The 20,238-nt window shown below is 32.0% G+C and overlaps 1 protein-coding gene across 1 annotated transcript in view; it reads right to left on the reverse strand.

Moving 5' to 3' along the window:
• LOC124352703 (nuclear pore complex protein Nup155) overlaps positions 1-20,238 on the reverse strand; it is a 64,058-nt gene that overhangs the window by 36,046 nt on the left and 7,774 nt on the right. The window contains exons 4-15 of the mRNA XM_046802315.1: positions 18,969-19,065; positions 17,892-18,052; positions 17,049-17,203; positions 15,087-15,358; positions 10,634-10,875; positions 9,670-9,923; positions 8,819-8,992; positions 7,560-7,665; positions 2,397-2,575; positions 1,566-1,678; positions 907-1,093; positions 423-517 (exon numbers count right to left, since the gene is read on the reverse strand). Of these exons, the coding sequence (XP_046658271.1) occupies positions 423-517; positions 907-1,093; positions 1,566-1,678; positions 2,397-2,575; positions 7,560-7,665; positions 8,819-8,992; positions 9,670-9,923; positions 10,634-10,875; positions 15,087-15,358; positions 17,049-17,203; positions 17,892-18,052; positions 18,969-19,065 (2,035 nt within the window). The remainder of the gene's footprint in view (positions 1-422; positions 518-906; positions 1,094-1,565; positions 1,679-2,396; positions 2,576-7,559; positions 7,666-8,818; positions 8,993-9,669; positions 9,924-10,633; positions 10,876-15,086; positions 15,359-17,048; positions 17,204-17,891; positions 18,053-18,968; positions 19,066-20,238) is intronic.

Genomic DNA, 20,238 nt, shown 5'->3' on the forward strand with positions numbered 1-20,238 from the left:
TCTATTTAGCACCATCAAATACAGAGCAAACCTTATTACTTATAAACTAAAGTGAAATATGATTTACCTTTGGCCAGAGACTAGAAATAACATATAAAATAAGATGTTTTCAGCTACATACCGAGATAAAATTTCTTTACACAATCAAGGAGGACAGAGAAAAATTATTTTATTAGTGCGGCTTAAAATACCACACAAAGTCAATAACTAGCCCAAACCCTAAGGAGATGAACATGTCTATATTTTACATTAGAAATACGTTTGTACTTTTGGCATCAAATGGATAGTTTCTTGTACACGCAATGTGAACCGGAAAACTTAATATCCATTGTGACACCGGTTGTGTAATAGCTTCAGATTATAATATTTTGGATGATTCAGTTTATTATTTTTTTTACATATTAAATGTATTTGGTACTCACGTGTTGATAAGTTTGTTGATAAGAGTAGTACAAATGTCCTGCCCAACAAGAATAAGGTCTCGGAAGGTTGCCATGCCCATCTCTGTCTGTTGCTCCTGTTAAAAATGTGTGTTTCCATAAAAAAATGTAGTCATTTATAATTTTGAATGAATATTGACACAAAATTAAAACATACATCAAAGAGCAAATCTGATATTCAATGAACTTGTTCTTTTCTTTGCTCTGTTGTTCCCGTTCATGTTATAACATGCTAAATATAACCGTAGTTTACACTCATTCATGAGTTTTTGACAAGATTTAATTGATCTGGTATATGCAGAATGATCATTAATTTATGGTCTGGGTAAATCTATTATTGCAAGAAACAACAGTAGAAATCCTTAATCCTGAATAAGTAAGGAATATGCAAAAGGAATATCAGGATATTTCCAAAAACCCTTTTTAATGACCACAGTCTTCAAAACTAGTTAAAACAAATACTCACCGATGGCATGGTATCAGTAATTACATGGAACTGGTGTTCACACATGATCTTCCACAGACCCAACACTTGACAGGAGTGGTCTACCAGAGTGGTGAGGGCATCAAGGCTGTGCTTCTCCTGCAGCTGTACCTCCTGAAGTCGGCTGCGACCAGCTGCTACAGGTGTTGTCTCCACTGTTGTCATATAGCTGAAACAATCACAAGTAGATTGTAATGGATGTACAACTGGAAAAATTTGTAAACATCTGAACAAGTATGAAAAGTTTATTACACAAAAATATAAAGAATTGATTTCACTGTTTTTTATGCAAGTTAAACAATCATAAATAGTACACTAAATAACTAAATAATCATTGGTTAACTATTTTGAAAAAAATTAAATTAAATATATCAAATGCAAGGCACTCTAAAATACTATGTAAATCCTTTAAGTTGACATATCAGTAGGATATCACCACTTAATAAGTTTGTCATTTAGGTTCCATAGGCAAAACACATCCTCCTTTAAATACTTGAGCTTACCCATCTGTATTTTCTTAATGTGCCTTTAGTTACAAAATGTTACATCTGTCTATGCTAAAAATATAAAAATAACCTTCAAGTTTTAAAGCTGTAAACTTTTAACTGTTATGAATGGAGAATTCCTGATGTAACAATTACCTCTGCGAACCCGGATTGTATGTGAACTGTGTGTTTTTCTCTAGGAAGGAACGGAGAGCCAGCAGTTTGGATGCCACCACAGTAACTTCCTTGCCTGATACACTACTCACCAACTGTAATACACAAAAGAACCATTGTAATACAAAATCACTGTAAGGCTGGTATGATCATTCTATAGGAAGGAACAGAAAGCCAGCAGTTTGGATACCACAAAATTCCCTTCCTTGCCTGATACAATACTACCACACACACCTACTGTAATACACAAAAGAATCATTGTAATACAAAATCAATGTAAAGCTGTTGTGATCAAGTCTTTTTGGAATAATATAAATAAATAAGACAGAGAACATTTTAAATTTCAAGGTATTGCTATAAACTTTGTTATGAAGGATAAAGTGTTTTATCAACTTTAGCAATCAGACATGCAGGTTACAGATTAAATCATTACCAAAATAATTATTTCATTAATTGATATTGCTTTTTCAACAATAATTGTTTTAAAACAAATTTAAAAAAAAAACTTAAAATAACGTATTATCCTCATGTGATAATACTCAGTAGTCTTCGATATTCCACTTATTACATTTTTAACAATCTCAATATGAAAGCAGAACTGCTAAAAATATGCAGAATTTTAATCACAGTCACTGTGCATGCAAGAATCACTGTAATACAAAATTGTTGTAAAACTGTTATTAGTAAGTCTTTTTTTGATAAGCTTTATTTGAAGTTGTTAATATTAACTTTACAGTGTACTAGAATTGTTGCATTCCACAATTAATGTTATTGCTTACTGGAGAAAAACATGTATAAAGAACTGAAACCTACATATTGCTTGCCACTAATGGACACTTTTTGTACAATTCTGGAGTTCCAGAGCGGACGGAGGATGCGGCTGATGAAAAGGTAGAGACCGTTATGTTTAGCAGAGAACTGGACTTGACAGTTGTCAGGGGGTGAATAGACAGAACGGCCCACTGGTGTTGACACGGAAGCGGGGTTGAAACCTGCAATTGAACCCACCAATAAAAAAGTGTTATTTGCACAAAAGTACTACAGAAAATGTTGCACAGTTTTAGTAGGTGTGTCATCAGATATATGTTACAATTAAAGTTTACAACATAAAATACAGTAACTCAACTACATCAATAATATACTACTAAAATTAGTTCAGTTATACGTTATTCGACAAAACCCACTTACGTAATAAATGATGCAATAAATTATGACTCAATGGAAGGTTCAAATTAGTGAGTCTCACCAAACAGTAATACTGTAGTTTTAAACATCTTTATTTATTAAAACGCATTCTATTTTAAAATTACAATGTATTCTCTTACACATTACTTGCAAAAAAATCAACACGTTTATTTCTGTGATTTCTGAAGTTCAGTTAATTTTACAAATCTATGTTAAAATATTTTATACTAACGTCAAAAGTGATTCTTTAAGAGTGGAGCAGTATTGTACGTTAACCAAGTTGGCTTAATTAGAATAATATTGATATGAATTTTGATAATTGTACATGGAGTAAGATATCAGATCTTGATGAAAGTAGAGCTGCTGCCTGGAATAAAAGTTAGGCCTACTAGTTTCATGTTCATCCTCTCACTTCAAGAGATATCTGAACCCTTTGGGGTCCAAAGGTGAACTCAGTCCGACATTTATTACAACAGGAATATCTAACAAAAATAGTAATTTGGACTTATATTATCGATGTAACGTCTCTGCAGACCTTATAAAAGTTTTAAATAACTAGTCACAAGTTATTTTCCTCTATGGTTTCACTTTCGTCATTATTACGATGCGTAGTTACAAACCTGCGTAGTGTTTATCTTCAGCTGACCAACTACTTGTAGTGTCTGGTGCTGTTTGGTTGAACAGTTTTGAAGTCGTTTGTTTAGGAATAGATACAGGTTTTATTATTATTATTTAGTTTTTTATTTGATTTTGATAGTGACGATAATATTGATCCTGATATTGCTATTTCTGAGGACAAAAGTGTAGTAAGTGATCGTGATTTAGACGACAATGAGACTGAACAACAACTTTCAGCACCAGGTAGGGTTAGGCCTAGGCCTAGGCCCACACAAACCTGGACTCCATCCTAACTCATGTTTTGACAAGTATCATAGTACAAGAAACTACGAAGAGTAGGCCTAAGCCTAAGGATAACTGGGAATGATGTATTTTTTTGTAAATGGGTCCAGACAGTAAATTTTCTTTTTGATCAATTTTAATTTTATGTACAGTTCAATAATACTTAATTATTTTTAGTTTTTTTTTTACTATCATACTGATATAATATTCTGTTTTGAAGTGAAAAAGAACCCATATAATTTAAGTTAGGCTAAAGTATGTTTCAAGTAGCATACTTTGTTCAATAGAGCAGACTAATACACTTCTACAGTTTACCAATGTAATTAGTACTACATGCTTTCATAAGCTAAAATGTAGTTATTTTAATAAATCAAATATGTTGTATATATAGTACAATATACATTTTTATTTTCAAATTACATGTTTCCTAAGCCATGAACTTAACTATGTAGGAATTTAGAAAATGAATAATACTTATGATGGGTACTTCCTTACGGTTTTGACCCAAAAAATAAAGTAGGCAAAATCTGAACAAAAATGTATGCTTACTTTATAAAAAAAATAATGAATATAAATTTTACTTTGCATTACTTAACTTTTTACAACAATGGTACGAGGTTCTTTCTTGGAAAAGAAACCAAGAGTTTATTACAATTTATTGGTTTATAATGTCATGTACATAAGGAATGTAACCTTATTTAGTTTAACGATTAGATTTTAAATATTTAATTTTTTTATACAGACTATATTAGAAAATGTATCACTTTTATTATTGTAATTTTTGAGGCTGTCCTTTGCTTGTTGTTGTTATTGGTTATTTATTTATTTGTTATATAGTTGTTTTAATTTGTTATTTATTAATTTAAATTTTAAAATAATATTTAAATTGTGGCATGACTGTTTTGGCAACTTAATGTTTTGGGTACCAAATTTTCCTTATCTGGACTTCTGCTAGTTTTAATATTTTATACATGACTTGTGTCGGTGCATGTGTAACCTTTATGGCAATAAACATATTCTTATTCTTAATATACATATAAGCATATTCACTTAAAATTAATTTGACCTGGTGAGTCAACCCGGTTGGGAACAAATGGATCCCAAAAAGTTAATTATTAAGTGTCAAATTTAGAATTCAGCCACAATCTCTATTTAAAACAAAAAACTTGACAAGTATTGATTTATTTAATTCATTTTAAATTAACTTGTGCCCTTTTTCCAACAGCTGAGTATTGCCAAATAGCTCATCAATTAACATGTTAACTGCCATGCCGACCGGAATAGGTCGGTGAATATTTGATTGCTACTATGCACTGCTGACCCGATCGGGCCTCACCATGACGATAACATAGTTTTACTTTATTGCACCTATGAGCATTGCGTTTGGCTCTGGTGGCAAACCAGTGGACTAAATGTTGTTCTAAATAGATACAAGAATTAACAGAGAACTTTGTTTGAAGTTGTTTCGTTATTTTTTAGGTTCACTTATGAAATTACCAGAATATTATGAAATTTTATCTCCCGATCGGGTCGGCAAATTTATTTTTTGCCAATTGTTGATATATTTTTCTTCTATACTTTCGTTAATTGATGATTATAATTATGTGATTATATTGTTTTATTAATTATTCTCGTTTCATTTACCTCATTATCGTTGTGAATGAAATTAGAAAAACTATTTTGAGAGCGTTTATATTGAAACTATTGGATATAAAATAATATCTAATATTTCAATATTTATAAAAAACAAAGTTTATTTTTAATTGGATAAATAAAGGAGGATTAATAATTCTGTAATACAGATTAAGGTCTACTTGTGGATTTTCTTAAAACAGTCTTTGCAGAAGTAGGGCTTTCTTGGGCACAGCTCACAGAAAGTTGATGACTCAGAAATGTAGTGATGGCCCGTTGTACACACTGCAGACAGAATTTCGTCTTCTAGACCCAAGAGTGAATACACTAACTTTTCTCTGAATGTTTTGATGGAATACAAATAACTTCTTCTACGTTGAGCAGTAACTTCTAGCCTACATCATTCTTGTACGCTAGCCATACATTAACAACAGCTGTTCCAAGAAGCAGTTCTTCTGCAATCTTGTGGTACCAGCGCATCGACAATGTCTTCCAAATCAGAAAACTCAGATCCACTATAATTTTCCAATTCAACATAATTACCTCCATATATATTGCGTTCACCACTCATCGGTTCGTTCAATCTCACTATCATATCTCTATATCACTTTCATCCAGGTTTCCATTCATCTTTATATTTAATAAAACTTGGACTAACATAAACAACCATACAACTATGTAACGAATAACCACAATGAAAGCAGCGAGTGCAAGTGAGGTTACATAAATTGGCACCAACTACATGACGTATCGGCTGTGAGCGGAAAGCAGTTGGGAATGTTTGTTCAGTCATCCGTTCATTGCACACGCACCATAGAGTAATAAAAAAGGAAGGCACGTTGTCTTCACAGCCATTTAAACTAAATATCCCAAAGTGTACTGAAATTTGTGTCGGCCCAATAGGGTAGGCAAGAAATTTTTTCAGGCAATTTTGGTTGAAAAATAAATCTGCTGACCCGATCGGTCCAAAGTTAAGCCCCACACACCATAACATATAATTTGCAAAATTGTTTTCATTTACCGATATATTCAACAAAAAAACAATATCACATAGAAAACCAGTACAGAAAATTTTGGCAATACAGGGAACTCTAGAATTCTTTACGGTGGCAGTTAACGTGTTCAACCAAATCACAGTTAAAACAAACAGTTTTATTTTAACATTGGTTAATTGAAACCGGCTCTCCACAGTTGATATTCAAAATAATTCAATCAATCTTTTTTGTTTAACTTTGTTACTCTGCTTCCAGCATGTATGATTACACATATGTTGTGATTTCACAAGAATGAATGACAACATATTCCAGTTCTTATGAAAATCATTTTTACTGTCCTTTGCTACTGTTGAAGAACAATCTGCTGGTACAATGTCTATGTCTATCATCTTTCAAATTTACAACTATCAACCTCTCATAGGTCTACTACAATAAAGTTAATTTGTTATTACATTGTATACATTATTCTGAATGCCAAACATATATTAATGGAAACACAAATTACGCTTGAAATCCAAAATGATTTATTCTTTTAAAAATGTGACACTCTTCACTCTGTTAGACCAATCTGGATAAGCCAGAGATCCCGATAAATGAGGTTTATCCTCTGGATAAACAAGACACTTATCGTAGTGGGTGACCAACTTAACCAGACCATTCTCAAAGAAACAGTTTGTAATTCTATTGATGCCTTATTTGTTGAAATCAGTACAGTTAATGTGAATGTTGAGTTTAGCTTTAATTTTCTTTCCTCTTAGTGAATCGTCTGGAATTTGATGTTTCACAGACTTGACTTCTATAATTTGGAGTTATTTTTGTCTGAAGAGATAAAACAAAAGTCTGCAACAAAAAAAGGTCAAAATGAACTCTTTAGACACCTAGACTACAAAATATAGTGTTTAATCTAGGTGAGGAGGTATTCTCGTTATCTAATCCAGGTGCGCAATAGAGTGCACTATATTTTAGACACAATCTTTAGAAACAGTAAGAACCGAGTTCTGTTTTGAACTTCTTCGTCACAGATTGTTTTATCTCTTCAAATAAAATTACTCCAAATTCCAGGAGTCAAGTGTGTGACAGCGTCAGATTCCAGACGATTCACTAAGAAGAAGATGAAATGGAGCTAAACTCAACATTCACTTTGAATCATCCCTTCCCACCATAGCTACGTCATGTGCAGTACAATTGACTTATCAATACATTTAAAATGTTTAGATTTATATACTTCTTTTATACTTGAAACAAAATGAGTACTTGACCATACCTGGAGGTAGAGAGTACTGGAAGGACGGTGGACTGAGAACCTGCGCTGAAGCTACCTTGGGCTCCCCACCATACAAGAAGAATGCTCTTGTTGCCCACTCTGCCAACTGTAAAAAGGTTGCAGATTAAGCAGAATAGCATTATCAGTAGAGGTTGCAACTCAAATATTCATAAACATGGTTTATAAGTGAGATTCCTCCAAAAAACTAACTGTCAAGGAAAGGGAGCAATATAATTTTTCAAATAAGTAAACTATATTGTAAGAAAACACAATAACCAAAATGATTAAAATTAGTTTTTAAATAGACTTAAAAAAGATAAGGCGTGTTATTTTTAAGGTGATAATTCCTCAATTTGAGACTAAATTTAGATCTGAAGGTGGTATAGTCATTTTTTTATTAGAATCGTTTAAAAAAAGAAAAAAGTTTAAGTCTAGCCTTTAAAGATAGCCTTTTGAATAAAAAAAGTGTAAATATTTGTTATTACTTCAAAAGAAAATTAAAGATAAGTTAAACAACGGCTGAAAGTAAAATTGTGATTTTTACAGTAAGTCCCTTCAGGAAGTGACTTGCTTTTAATGATTTATGGATTAAAAATTATATTTTTGAGAATAAAATTAATTTCTATTATAAATCAAAATTACATCATTCTCTCATCTTCATTTTTTAACTAAAAAAATGCATAACCTTACCTAGTTTTCCTCGGGTTTAATAAGATGCTTCCAACTGATGCTTCAAACGTCACCGAAATTAATGTAAGAAATATTTCCTCCTCTTATTTTAAGAAAGGGTATCTTACAGTCATAAGACCAATATTTTCCAATCTAAAACTGATTGATGAAATTAGGTAACCACATCATTCTTTGGATCATTGTGCTTTGTACAGCTAACTGTCTTAATCTGTACACAATTGATACATTAACTGCATGTTGTGAACAGGACACTGAGGTCACAAGCCAGCAGCAGGCAGGTTGCACAAGCCTGGTCCTAAGTCTGGTACTAGAAGTAACGCTTTGACTAAATCACTGTCTAAACCACATTATGCTTCTGTTCTGCTAACCGGTCACACTGCTACACAGTATAAGATACAGTACCTGGGTGTTGTGGACAATGAGGTCACAAGCAAGCAGGAGGCAGGTTGCACAAGCCTGGTCCTAAGTCTGGTACTAGAAGTAACGCTTTGACTAAATCACTGTCTAAACCACATTATGCTTCTGTTCTGCTAACCGGTCACACTGCTACACAGTATATGATACACTACCTGGGTGTTGTGGACACTGAGGTCACAAGCCAGCAGCAGGCAGGTTGCACAGGCCTGGTCCTCAGTCTGGGACTGGAAGTAGGCCTTGACTACATCACTCTCTGGACCATTGTACTGCTGTAACAGCTGACTTAACACATCAACTGGCCGCAGACTCTTCATAATCTCAGCTCCCTGTAACATAATGCAATATACACTACAATGCAATATAATGCTGTCAGCACTTATCGTTCCCAAAGGTAATGAAAAAATTGTATTCGTTACACTAATAGAGCACTTCCTGCATAATGGTGCTCTGTCTCAAGAACAGCATGAATTAATTAGAAAAATATTTAAAAATACAGCACTTGTAGACCTTGCTAAACACATTGTAAACATTATTAAGGAAGAAATTATTTCCACCATCTTCTTGGAAATCAGCTAGTATGGCCTAGCCGATAACTTAATTATAGCCAAATTGTAAAGATTAGAAATCTAATGCAGTACACCCAAATGGTTTAAAAACTGATACAATTCAGATGGTTAAGTTAAGGAAACATAACACACAATAAAGACTATAGTTCTGTATGAAAAAAACGTAAATATACTGTATACCAATATTTTCACAGTACTGTAATTTTATAAATTTACTTTTTGTATTTTATACATTTATTTTCATGCATCGCCATGAGTCTGCTACATTTGCATTTACCCTTCAACCTCAAGCACAACTCAGTTTAAATTTTGTTATAGCTCCAAAAAATACTTAAAGAAAATCTTTCTGGAATTTGATGTTAAAATAGTAGGATTTTTTTATACTCCTATAGTTCTCTGCTATTGAAGGTATAACTGTACTACATTATCATACTTACATTAGGTGTTAGAATGACAAACTGTCGAGCTGGCTCATAGTGTTGTCGCACAATAAGTGGTGGTAGGGGATGGCTGGTGGAGGAGGAGGAGGGAGGGTCTCCGAGGTACATTTCTTGCAGCGCCCAGGCCACTCCATCTAGTCGTCCCACACTCTGGGTCTCACTCAGTGTAGGCTGGAGGGGGAACAGATCCCCACTCAAACTCCACACCTTGTCTTGGTTACCTCCCGGTGATGTCACCAGTATTAGATTACCTGTCACAATTACAATGACGATGATAAATATTACAATAAAATTGGAGAAATACTCAATTCAAGGCCACTATATTTCTGTTTACTAGATTAGTTCTTTCTGAAATTAAAATTAATTCCTCATGAGATTAGATACATATATGATTAATTAATATCTTCCCCAAGAATCAATATAAAATGTTCAAATCAAAATCACATTTTTTGTAACTTTTTTTTCTAACTGAAATAATTTCTTACTACTTAATGCTACAAAAAAAAACATCATCTTGTATCTAATCAGTTGAAACAACTATAAAAGAGTATCAACACATAAGACGTTAAGGGGGTTAGTTGGAGGGTAGTTTAGCAGGAATAGTGTGATTATTCTTAAATATACACATGCAATTAAAAAAGGGAAATGATTCATGAATAGATTTTGAATCTTCTTCTAATTGAGATAATTTCCTGTAACAAGAAACATTTCAGTTACACAACGCTCCAATACTATTAGCGTGCTTGGAGAATTTAATGACCACAGTGCTATGATGTAAAATTATTTTCAACCATATCTTGTGGTAACATGTATATTCTTGACCTACGCTAGAGGTCAGCTAACTCAGAATAACAGTATCTATGAGAACAAATTTCTTTTTATTATTTTCACTGACAACAAAAGAAAAATTGTGGGACAAACACTATTAGTTGTATAAAAAATATTTACAGACTGCACTTACCATGAGAGTAAAGAGCAATGTGCACAGTGCTAGGTCGATTGGTGGGAGCATTGGCAGCAAATCCAGGTGGCAGACGTACATGAAAAAGTTGGAGAGTGGTCGGACGCTGACCGGCAGCTCCTGTCGAGAAGTATAAACGGCTGCCTGCAGTCGTCACGGCAACCAGCCCCAAGTGAGCAGACTCCTCCGCTGTCATGGCACTGATACTCACCAACTGGTTGAAGTTTGAGCTATCTAGCGTCCTGTGTCACAACACCGGTCCTTAGTTGCAACATTATCACAAAGCAGATTTAACACTTTCCAGGAACACTTTCTGGAAAGATTCTTTTCTTTTGATAGGTGGCATAGCTTCCAAAAATGAGAATCTTACATCTGTCATTTATACTTTACAATTACATTGTGGTTTCTAGCAATGACACATTTCATTGACTTACGTTATTGTATTGTTGATAAGAAATTGGTTGTAGTACCAATAACCACAAATGGACAATGATAACCATATTATTTGTTGCATCTAAAAATAAAATTATGGGGTACAGAAAATGTTGTGTTGGTAGGGTTTCATAGAATCTTGTTTCTCAGCTCTTTTGACTGGTTTGCTTTTTCAATCCAAGGGTACAATTTAATAAATAATGTATTAAAACCTGTTGTTCCAACATATAATGTCTGAAAATTTATCCTTTAATTTCACGAATTATGGCTACATAATATAGTACACTCTCAGAAATCCAGACTAATGTGACTGATACAGATTTTAAACATTCAAATTTACTAGAAGTTGTTATGGCTGATTATTTCCATTGTTATTACGAACAAATATGACATTGTGCGGCAGAAAATAATGGCATAAAACGTTTGCTGTAATGTCTAAAGACAACAACTAGCTTGTTTGAATATTAAACATTTACTAAAACATAAGATTATGAACATACACAATGTAGTACACTGTACACGGTTAAATTAAATTACAAGTAGGAATTTTACAACTAAATTAATTAATAATACAAAGGATAAACATAATGTGGTTGAGATTAAATGTATTAAATATTCACTTTTATAACATTAAAATAAAGAAATGAAACTTATTTCTTGAAGAATGGACGTCTGCTTCACTGTTTTGGCTCGCTTTCTTGCCACAAAGTATCTCAACTTTCTCAAACCCATAATGTCAACTGCGGATTTTCCTTCTTGTTAAGTGATATATTCTAGTTCACATTCTAGCATCTTAAACCCTTCGGAAAGTGGGATACAATTTTCCTGACTCATGTATTTCATCTTTCAAAATTTTGTTATTTGACACCAGTTCAATCATTTTGAATAATATCATTGTCCTTTATTTTGTCTTCCTCATTATTTTTCATCCACTCATCAAAGTTGTTTTCATTTACTTCGTCACATCTGGTAAGTTTTTGTAACAATGAAACAACACTTTCTTTATCCACTTAATTTTCTTTAAACACCCCTCCATTGATTTCTTTGAACTTGTTGCAGTCATGTTCTAACATAACCTTCCACAATGAAAGCAATGACATAGAAGTGATTTCTTTCCATCCTTCAGCTACCTACCTAATTACATCCAACATATCAATTTTCTTCAATGTAATGATGTAATCCTTATCATTATCTATTGCCGAAATTAAATAACTAAGAAGACGGTGGCGGTATTTCAACTTTAATGCCTGAAGTATGCCTTGATCCATAGGCTGGCAGACAGCTGTCACATTTGGAGGCAAAAATAACACTTCGATATCCTTGTCTTTTAATTTGGTAGCCATTGGATGTGTTGAGGTATTATCCAACAAAAGAATAGCTTTCCTTGGTAAATTGTTTTCAGCCGTTTGCTTTTCAACTGATGGCACAAATTCATTAAAACACCAAGTCTTAAAAATTGTAGAATTCATCCATGCTTTTGTTGGTTTGTGTACCAAACCAGCAACACATCATCTTTCTTTAAGTTTTAAAAGGCTCTAGACTTTTTTTATTTTCCAATGAATGTTAGTCTGCCAGTTACATTGCTAGCTAACATCGTAACCTGTTCCTTGTTCTTTTTGTAGCCTTGGGCTGAAGCTTCATTTTACGAAACAAGCGTTTTTGTTGCTGCATTTTGTAGTTCAGGCCAATTTCATCACAGTTGTATAACTGGCCACTGGAAATTCTTTCTTTGTCAAGGAGTTGAAAAAGAAAAGTTTTGTTTTGGAATAGCCAACAATGCCTCCCCACTTATTGAGAGTTGGTGAATACCATACCGCTTTTTCCATTGGTCGAGCCAATCATCACTAGCTGTAAATTCAGCATCTTCTCTTTCAACTTTGAGTTTAAATTTTGAAGCTTTTGCTTGAAGTATGGGACCATGAACGGGGACACCCTTGCCCCTTAAATGTTGAATCCATAAAAATAATCCTCTTCAACTTCAGCATGTTTTCCTTTGTGCAGTTGTTTTCCTTACTATCACAACTCTTCCACTAGATTGAGAGGAACACCACCTTTGAATTCGTTTACGGTTTTTTTTTCTCCAATCTGAAACTCTTAACGCAATTTTTTCCCTTATTCCCCAGCATCAATGCGCTTTATGGCATGAAACTTTTATTCCACAGACACAAACACCTTTTTGGGCTATTCTCCATATACTATCAAATAACTTGTTCTTATGAATAGTAACAGTTATTTAATATAAAATTCATAATTTTTTATATTAGTTGGAAACTATAACACATTATCTTAAGACACTAGCAAGTTTGAAGTAAAAATAAAAAAAATAATTTAATAAAAATAAGTCCATACAAGGACTAATCATGTCCATGGACGGTCATTTGCATTATCATTTGAAGAAATGCATAGTAAGTGACTATATTTATAAAAATCCTTATTTCAAACTTTAATAATATCAAGGCTCCATGTTAAAATTATTGTATTGCCATTTTGATTAATACAATACATTAATTTTAATTTTTTTAATTTTCTCATACCAACCATTTTGTAAGTGGACAAAATTATAATAATTCTAAACAAACTCAGTAGGTGACAGCAGTAGTCAACTCTGGTTGAGAAAAATATTCTTAGCCATCTTGGATATTATGTGAAAAGGTTGTAGATGTTTATAGTGACGAGTTTATAAGTTATTTCAAGTTAAAAGTGAAGTTGAGAAGTTGTAAAGATTGTATCATCATATCTGTGGCCAGCAAATTGTACAGATAGATAGTTTTATAGTATTTCTTTAATGTCACATGAAAATTGGAATGTTACTAAGATCAAATCTAGTAATTTTAAGATTGTCATCTAAAATTCACTTGACCAATTAAGAAGTTTTTTTATTACCACCAAGTCCGTTGATTTGTTTTATCCATGACATTATCTGTGGGCAACAGACATTATAATACATTTGAAACCAAATACTTTTAGTTATTTTGAACTCTTGATTAGTGAATATTATTTTGAGGTTTTTTGTATAAAACACACATTATTTTTAACTTTTTATTGTATTAAAACTTTTTACAGTTTTATTACATCTTACTACCCAGACTGATTTTACTCTTGTTATGGTTTAGCTACCTTTGTAAACTGTATAAATTTTATGTTTCATTCATTAACAAAGGCTATTCCCATATTATACACAGTAAGTATAACTTAGTTAGTATTACTTAATAAAATGTAATAATGCTTTTAATTGGAATTGTTTATTACCTGCTCAACTTGACTAATACTTAATTTCAATACATCCCTCAGAATAATCTGGAGTTGGGAACAGCTTATTTGACATTAAGCACTTTTTAGACTAACTTTAATAGGTATTCTATTTTTATTCTGTTTGGAAATTAGAGTGTAAAAATGGCTCTTGTTAAAAAAAAACTTTTGGCAAAAAAAGACTTGCTGATAGAAAAGAATAAAAAAACTTAGCGTAAGGCATGGAAGGAAAACATTAAAACAAGACCCTGTCAAGTATGAGAAGGACAAGAAGAGGATAGGGGGATGAAAGAAATCCCAAAGAATATCTATAGATGGTTTGGCAAAAAGAGAGAAGAGAAAAATAAGACAACAAGTGAAGACGTTTTAACAACTTGCAAGGATGAAATGAAGAAAAATCAAAATCCCATTGGAGCAAGTACTTTTTGTGATTCGATATTTATTGAAAAATTATTATTGCATAAGATATATGTACCATTAGGCTCATTATAACACCAAGTTGACCATTACCTGACCCCCATTAAGCTTCTTTCCTACTTTACAAAAGCTATCATTTGTTAAGTTTTAATCTCTAAGTTGAAAAACAATTCTGATAAAAATATTCAACGATTTAATTCAAAGAAACCTCTATGATGGAATGAGTACTAGTAACATTATTGCACAAAAATATTAACAAAGAGCCGTTCAATTACTATAATTTCTCTAAATACAACGAGATAATGTCCGTAAAGTGAAAAGACAACGATCTATTACACACTTAATTATAATATACCTGGCTATACTGAGAGCTGCTTGCGTGATAGCAGACTGTGATAAGCAAGCCAGCCGCCCTGTCGACATCCCATTGTCTCCAAGGTCAAACACGGAGATGGTTCCCTTGTCCGACAATGTGTACAGAATGTGGCGGGAGTTGTCCACAGAGATCTGGGCTATAGAGTCATCCTCACTGAACGCTGCATTCAGAAATGATGGAACAAGGAATGACAGGGTCCCTGTTGAGTGGTTCACCTTCTTACACCTCTTTCCTGTCCATCCGATCTCTTTCTGTGGATAAATTTGCAACATCATCTGTAGGCTTACAAATTAGGATTATTTAGTTATGACTTCAAATTACTACTTTTCTGGACTATACCTATTTGAAACCTTGATAATGATATTTAACTTTATTGACTGTATTATCTTTAAAAAAAAAATATATATATATATAAAATCGTGTGGTGTGCATTCAAATCTAGATATGTTCCTGATGCCACTGTGCATCTTTAACATTTGGCACCTATTTTTCCTCACTCATAGCCTTCCTTGGCAGTTTATCCACTCAAAAAATATAGAATAAAATGTTGAGTTTTTGTAAGTTTAAAAGCCACACCAACAGATTGAAATAAACATATAAGTACATAATAATATGGGGCTTCTGGTACAACTTTGGTGACAGTTAAAATAATAAACAAATTATTGTCTAATACACAGTAACTATTACAAATGTTAAATACAATGATCAATTTTTCTGAACTAAACGGAAAATATAAACATTTCAAACAGTTTTATGAGATTCAATCTGTTCTTGATTGTTTTTCTCATTTAAAAAAAAGTGAAGACTCATAATGACTTGGCACATTATTTTGAAATAAAAGTTTTTTAAGTGAAATTTTGTATAATGTGATTAAAATTGTTATGGAAAGTAATAATTAGATGTTTTAAAGAATTATAACATGAATGTTTAAATTTTATTCTATAAAACTTATTAAAATACAATCTGATTCTTTAATTGTCATTTTTCTAGCAATTAAATGTAAATGATCTTTTTTTATTAATTTCTTTAATTTGTCACCTAAAAATGTTGTAAATTTATTAGATAAGTGAATTTTACAATCTTCTAACTAAAATAATTGTCAAACCATATTTATCTCTCAGTTTTCCAGATTGATAATTCTGTATTTCTTATTTTTTCCAAGTCAATTAACTTTTAACACTTTGCACACCACTGACTTTCCCATAACTAAATTATAAAAGGTAAAAGCAAAAAAGTATGAAACAGGGCATTTTACTTATACTTAGAGTATTTATTGAGCTAAAACAAGAACTATTATAAAAAAACTGTTTATTTTAAATAAACTTTAATTTCATTGAAAAATGTAACTAAACTAAAAAGTTTAAAGATAAAACTAAACTATAAAACAAGATAAATACTTCAAACTAATCACAACACTACCACACAATGAAGAATAATAAGGAGATACATAGTAGACGCGCACTTGTGACAACCGAGAAAGCAGTAATACACGCCACAGATATGTTTGGTTATGTTATAACACACAACTTTGTCAGTTTAATCTGTGTTGTATCTCTTATAGTTTTCAAGACCCCTTCAGAGTGCATAAAATTCAGAACATACTGTATTTTAAATTTAGCTACTGCATCATTGCAAAATGAAAAAAAATCTTAAAGTTTTTGATTACAAAAGTTTATGATTGGCAATATACAAAAAACAAAATTCACAAAATGTAAAAAAATTCAATTTTGAATAAAACCCAAAAGTGGTAAAAGGTTTAAAATTTTTTTCTCACAAGAAAAATAAAAAAGTAAACCAATAACAGACGATCAAAATTACAACTTACCATAAATGTAAATATTCAAGGTTCACTTCTGATTGTTCCATCTTGTAACTAAATAATTCGACATTTAGCTTATAACAGTTCTAAATTAATGTTATAATAAGTACACGTGTCAGTACCTGGTAGTGTATCTCAAAGAGACTGCCGTCCTTGCCACCCAGAAAGATGCGTCCCATAGCAGTCCCAGTTATGACGCCAATGGGCACACCATCTGTGGGGAGTGTATAGATGATCTCCGGGGTCAGGTGGATCTCTGTGAGTGGCCCAGCCGCACCTACAGCACACAAACACTGTTCTTACAGACATCTTACTTGTGTTAGTTGCTGATCATGTATAACCTAATACAATGTTCCACCCAACTCATCAGTATTAAACTGATTGGGATGTATACTAATATAACTCTAAATAATAATAATATTATAAGTAATATACTTAGATACATTTTAACATGTTGTAAGATTATTAATATTTAAAACTTTTGTAAATTCTGTTTTAAACCTCTCACAAATGCAAGCCCTGAACTGCTGCAAAGCCACTGTAGCACGTAAGCTTCAGATCATCTTACATTGCTTCACCACTTTTATCTGACAAGCACTGTGTTCTACCTTAAGTAGTTCATAATAAAAATAATCACGACTAACTGAATTAATTATATAATATAATAATATACTAATACTTGTAATTAACTATTGCTTTCTGCCACAAGGAGACTATAGTAATGTTATTTTTTCATCCATTACTATATTTTAAAAATGTTAAACCTGCTAGCAATGCGATACATTTTGGAACCAAATTGTTGAAAACAAGTGGCATAGATTGGTAATTCTGTTGATTAAATTTTTCCTTTAGTCCATAAGATTTTGTAAAAACTCCTGTACTTTTTTAATTTTTGAAATGTTTTACTCTATTGTCATTCTGCAGTAATTAAATTGTTCAATCCTGTTACTTGTTTATTGACGAACCTTGGGCAGAAGAGAGGGAGACACCCAGCACAACGATGTCAACTGTAGTGGTGAGCACCAGCAAGTGGCGGATATAGTTCTGGAATACTCCTGGCTTGGGTCGTACCAGCCCAACACTGACAATGGTCTCACTCAGTCCGTCATAGTATGCCACGTCTGTCCTGTATAGCAGCAAATACTAGATATACTTGTCGTGAACATCCGTCATGTAAATTAGTATATTTGGCATCATTTCTCAACCATTACAAAAAAAAAACCAAAATTAAAATACAAAATATTGTAGTTTGTAAGAAGGCTATTGATAGGTGCATTAAAAGTCATACCTTGCTATTTGAATATTTTAGGTTTTACAAGTTTTAAATTTGAATTATTTTTAAAAATTTGAAATGTGTTGAAAACTGACAACTGTAAAATATTTTTTGAAAGAGTATTTATTAGGTATCCTTGGATAATTAATTTGGATTTGCTACAGATTATAATGAGGAAACAGTAAAAAAGCTGTGGAACCGTACAACTGACACTTTGGGATACTCTGTATACAAGAACCAAAATACCTTTTTTTCAAATTTTCAATAAATAGAGAGAGAAAATGAGGTGCGGTTCCACCTACCTTTAAATTTGAAAATCTTTCAAAACTTACCCTACCCTCCTAAAAGCGGCATTTTGAGGTATTTTCAGTTGTTAAACATTTTCCTGAACTCTTTGGGGTCAAAATATTGGACTTTTTGTTAAAACGAACAAGACAGATTTTTTAATTCAGGTGGTCTGCATTACACCCTGTATATTACTAATTGTAGTATTTCGACATAACATATAAACTGTTTAAATAGGTAAAAAAATTATTTTTATTCTTACAAATTGCAAAATGTGGCTAATTTTGCAATATTTAGATTTATAAATATCTCTTTTACAAAATTGCACTTAGTAGTATTGGTTTAATTTTTGGAGTAGCTATATAATAAGAGTACGAATTTAAATTTTAACACAAATATGTCTGAAAAAAATATGCACTTCAATGTTACATATTATAAGGATATCTCCATATTATTAGTTACTGCGTGATGCAGAAACACTTACCCATGTTCAAAATCCCATATATAAATGTCACTGTCAATCGTGAGCCAAGCTCGGTTGATTTCAGGAAACACTCCCATCATGCATTGGCACTGCATGTCTGTTTTTTGTAGTAAAGGAAATTTTTTTTCAAAGATTCTCTTACAACTCCACATTATTAAGCTTAAGTAATGTAATCATAACATTTCAAGTGATAGAGGAGTTTACATAAAAAAAACTCCACAATTAACTATTAATATGAAATTTCCATAATTTTCCAATTTTTATTATTTAGATAAAATTGTGAAGAGTTTTATTATGACTGAATCAATAAAAACTGTTTTTGAAACATAATTGAAACGAAAAATTGCAGACCTATTCTAAAAAGATTTTTATGACAGTTTCGCATCTTCAATTTTTTAAGAATTCAATTTTTGCTGAATTCTTGATTAAAAAACACTTATAAGAAGTGCTGTCATAGCTTTGATCTATGCAGACATCACAGATTTAGGCCTCCTCTGAAGTGTGTTTTGTGTGAAAGTAGCAAAGCAACTACTACAGTAAAAACTCAATTATCAAAAACAATAGGGGCCATGTTTTGTATAACCAAAATTTCCGATCAAACAAGATTGTGTTAATATGAAGAACATTCGGGATATAAACATTACAGGTACACTCAAATTATAACATTACAATTTTATTTTGTAATATGTACAGAACAAGAAATATTTTGCAGAACTATTACAATCAAGTCAATATAAACTTATCTGTTCTTGAAAAATCAGAAATCTTCCAGTGTCATTTTTTATGTCAGATTCTGTGTAGGACAGGACTTTGGCAGTAAAAGAAAGTTGTCTACATTAGGAGGTGACAATAAAAGTGTTAAAATACTATAAAAATTCATTTATAATTTTTGTCTCAGTCAATACACAATGCTCCACTACTCTTTTAAAATAAAACTATATTTTTGAGATTCACTTTAGATAATGATGATTTGCATTGTAAATGTAAGTATATTTTCAAATACAAATATATAGACTATTGTAAATGAGAGAATATTTTAGAAATTTAAAAACAATAAAATGAAAAAATTATAAAAGATTAATTTAGTGAATAAGACTCGAATCGTTCTACAACTCTGACCTAACATAAATGGATGGACTGGATGGATATTATGAGAACTTCCATGTTGTTACATCAAAATTCAACCGAAAGAGGCGCTACATGGTAAGTAAATAAATTAAACATAATAGTAGTTTCATACAGCTAGACCACAAAGCAAACCTCTTTTGCA

The sequence above is a fragment of the Homalodisca vitripennis genome, chromosome 1 (genome assembly GCF_021130785.1).
Source record: "Homalodisca vitripennis isolate AUS2020 chromosome 1, UT_GWSS_2.1, whole genome shotgun sequence".
Taxonomy (NCBI): domain Eukaryota; kingdom Metazoa; phylum Arthropoda; class Insecta; order Hemiptera; family Cicadellidae; genus Homalodisca; species Homalodisca vitripennis.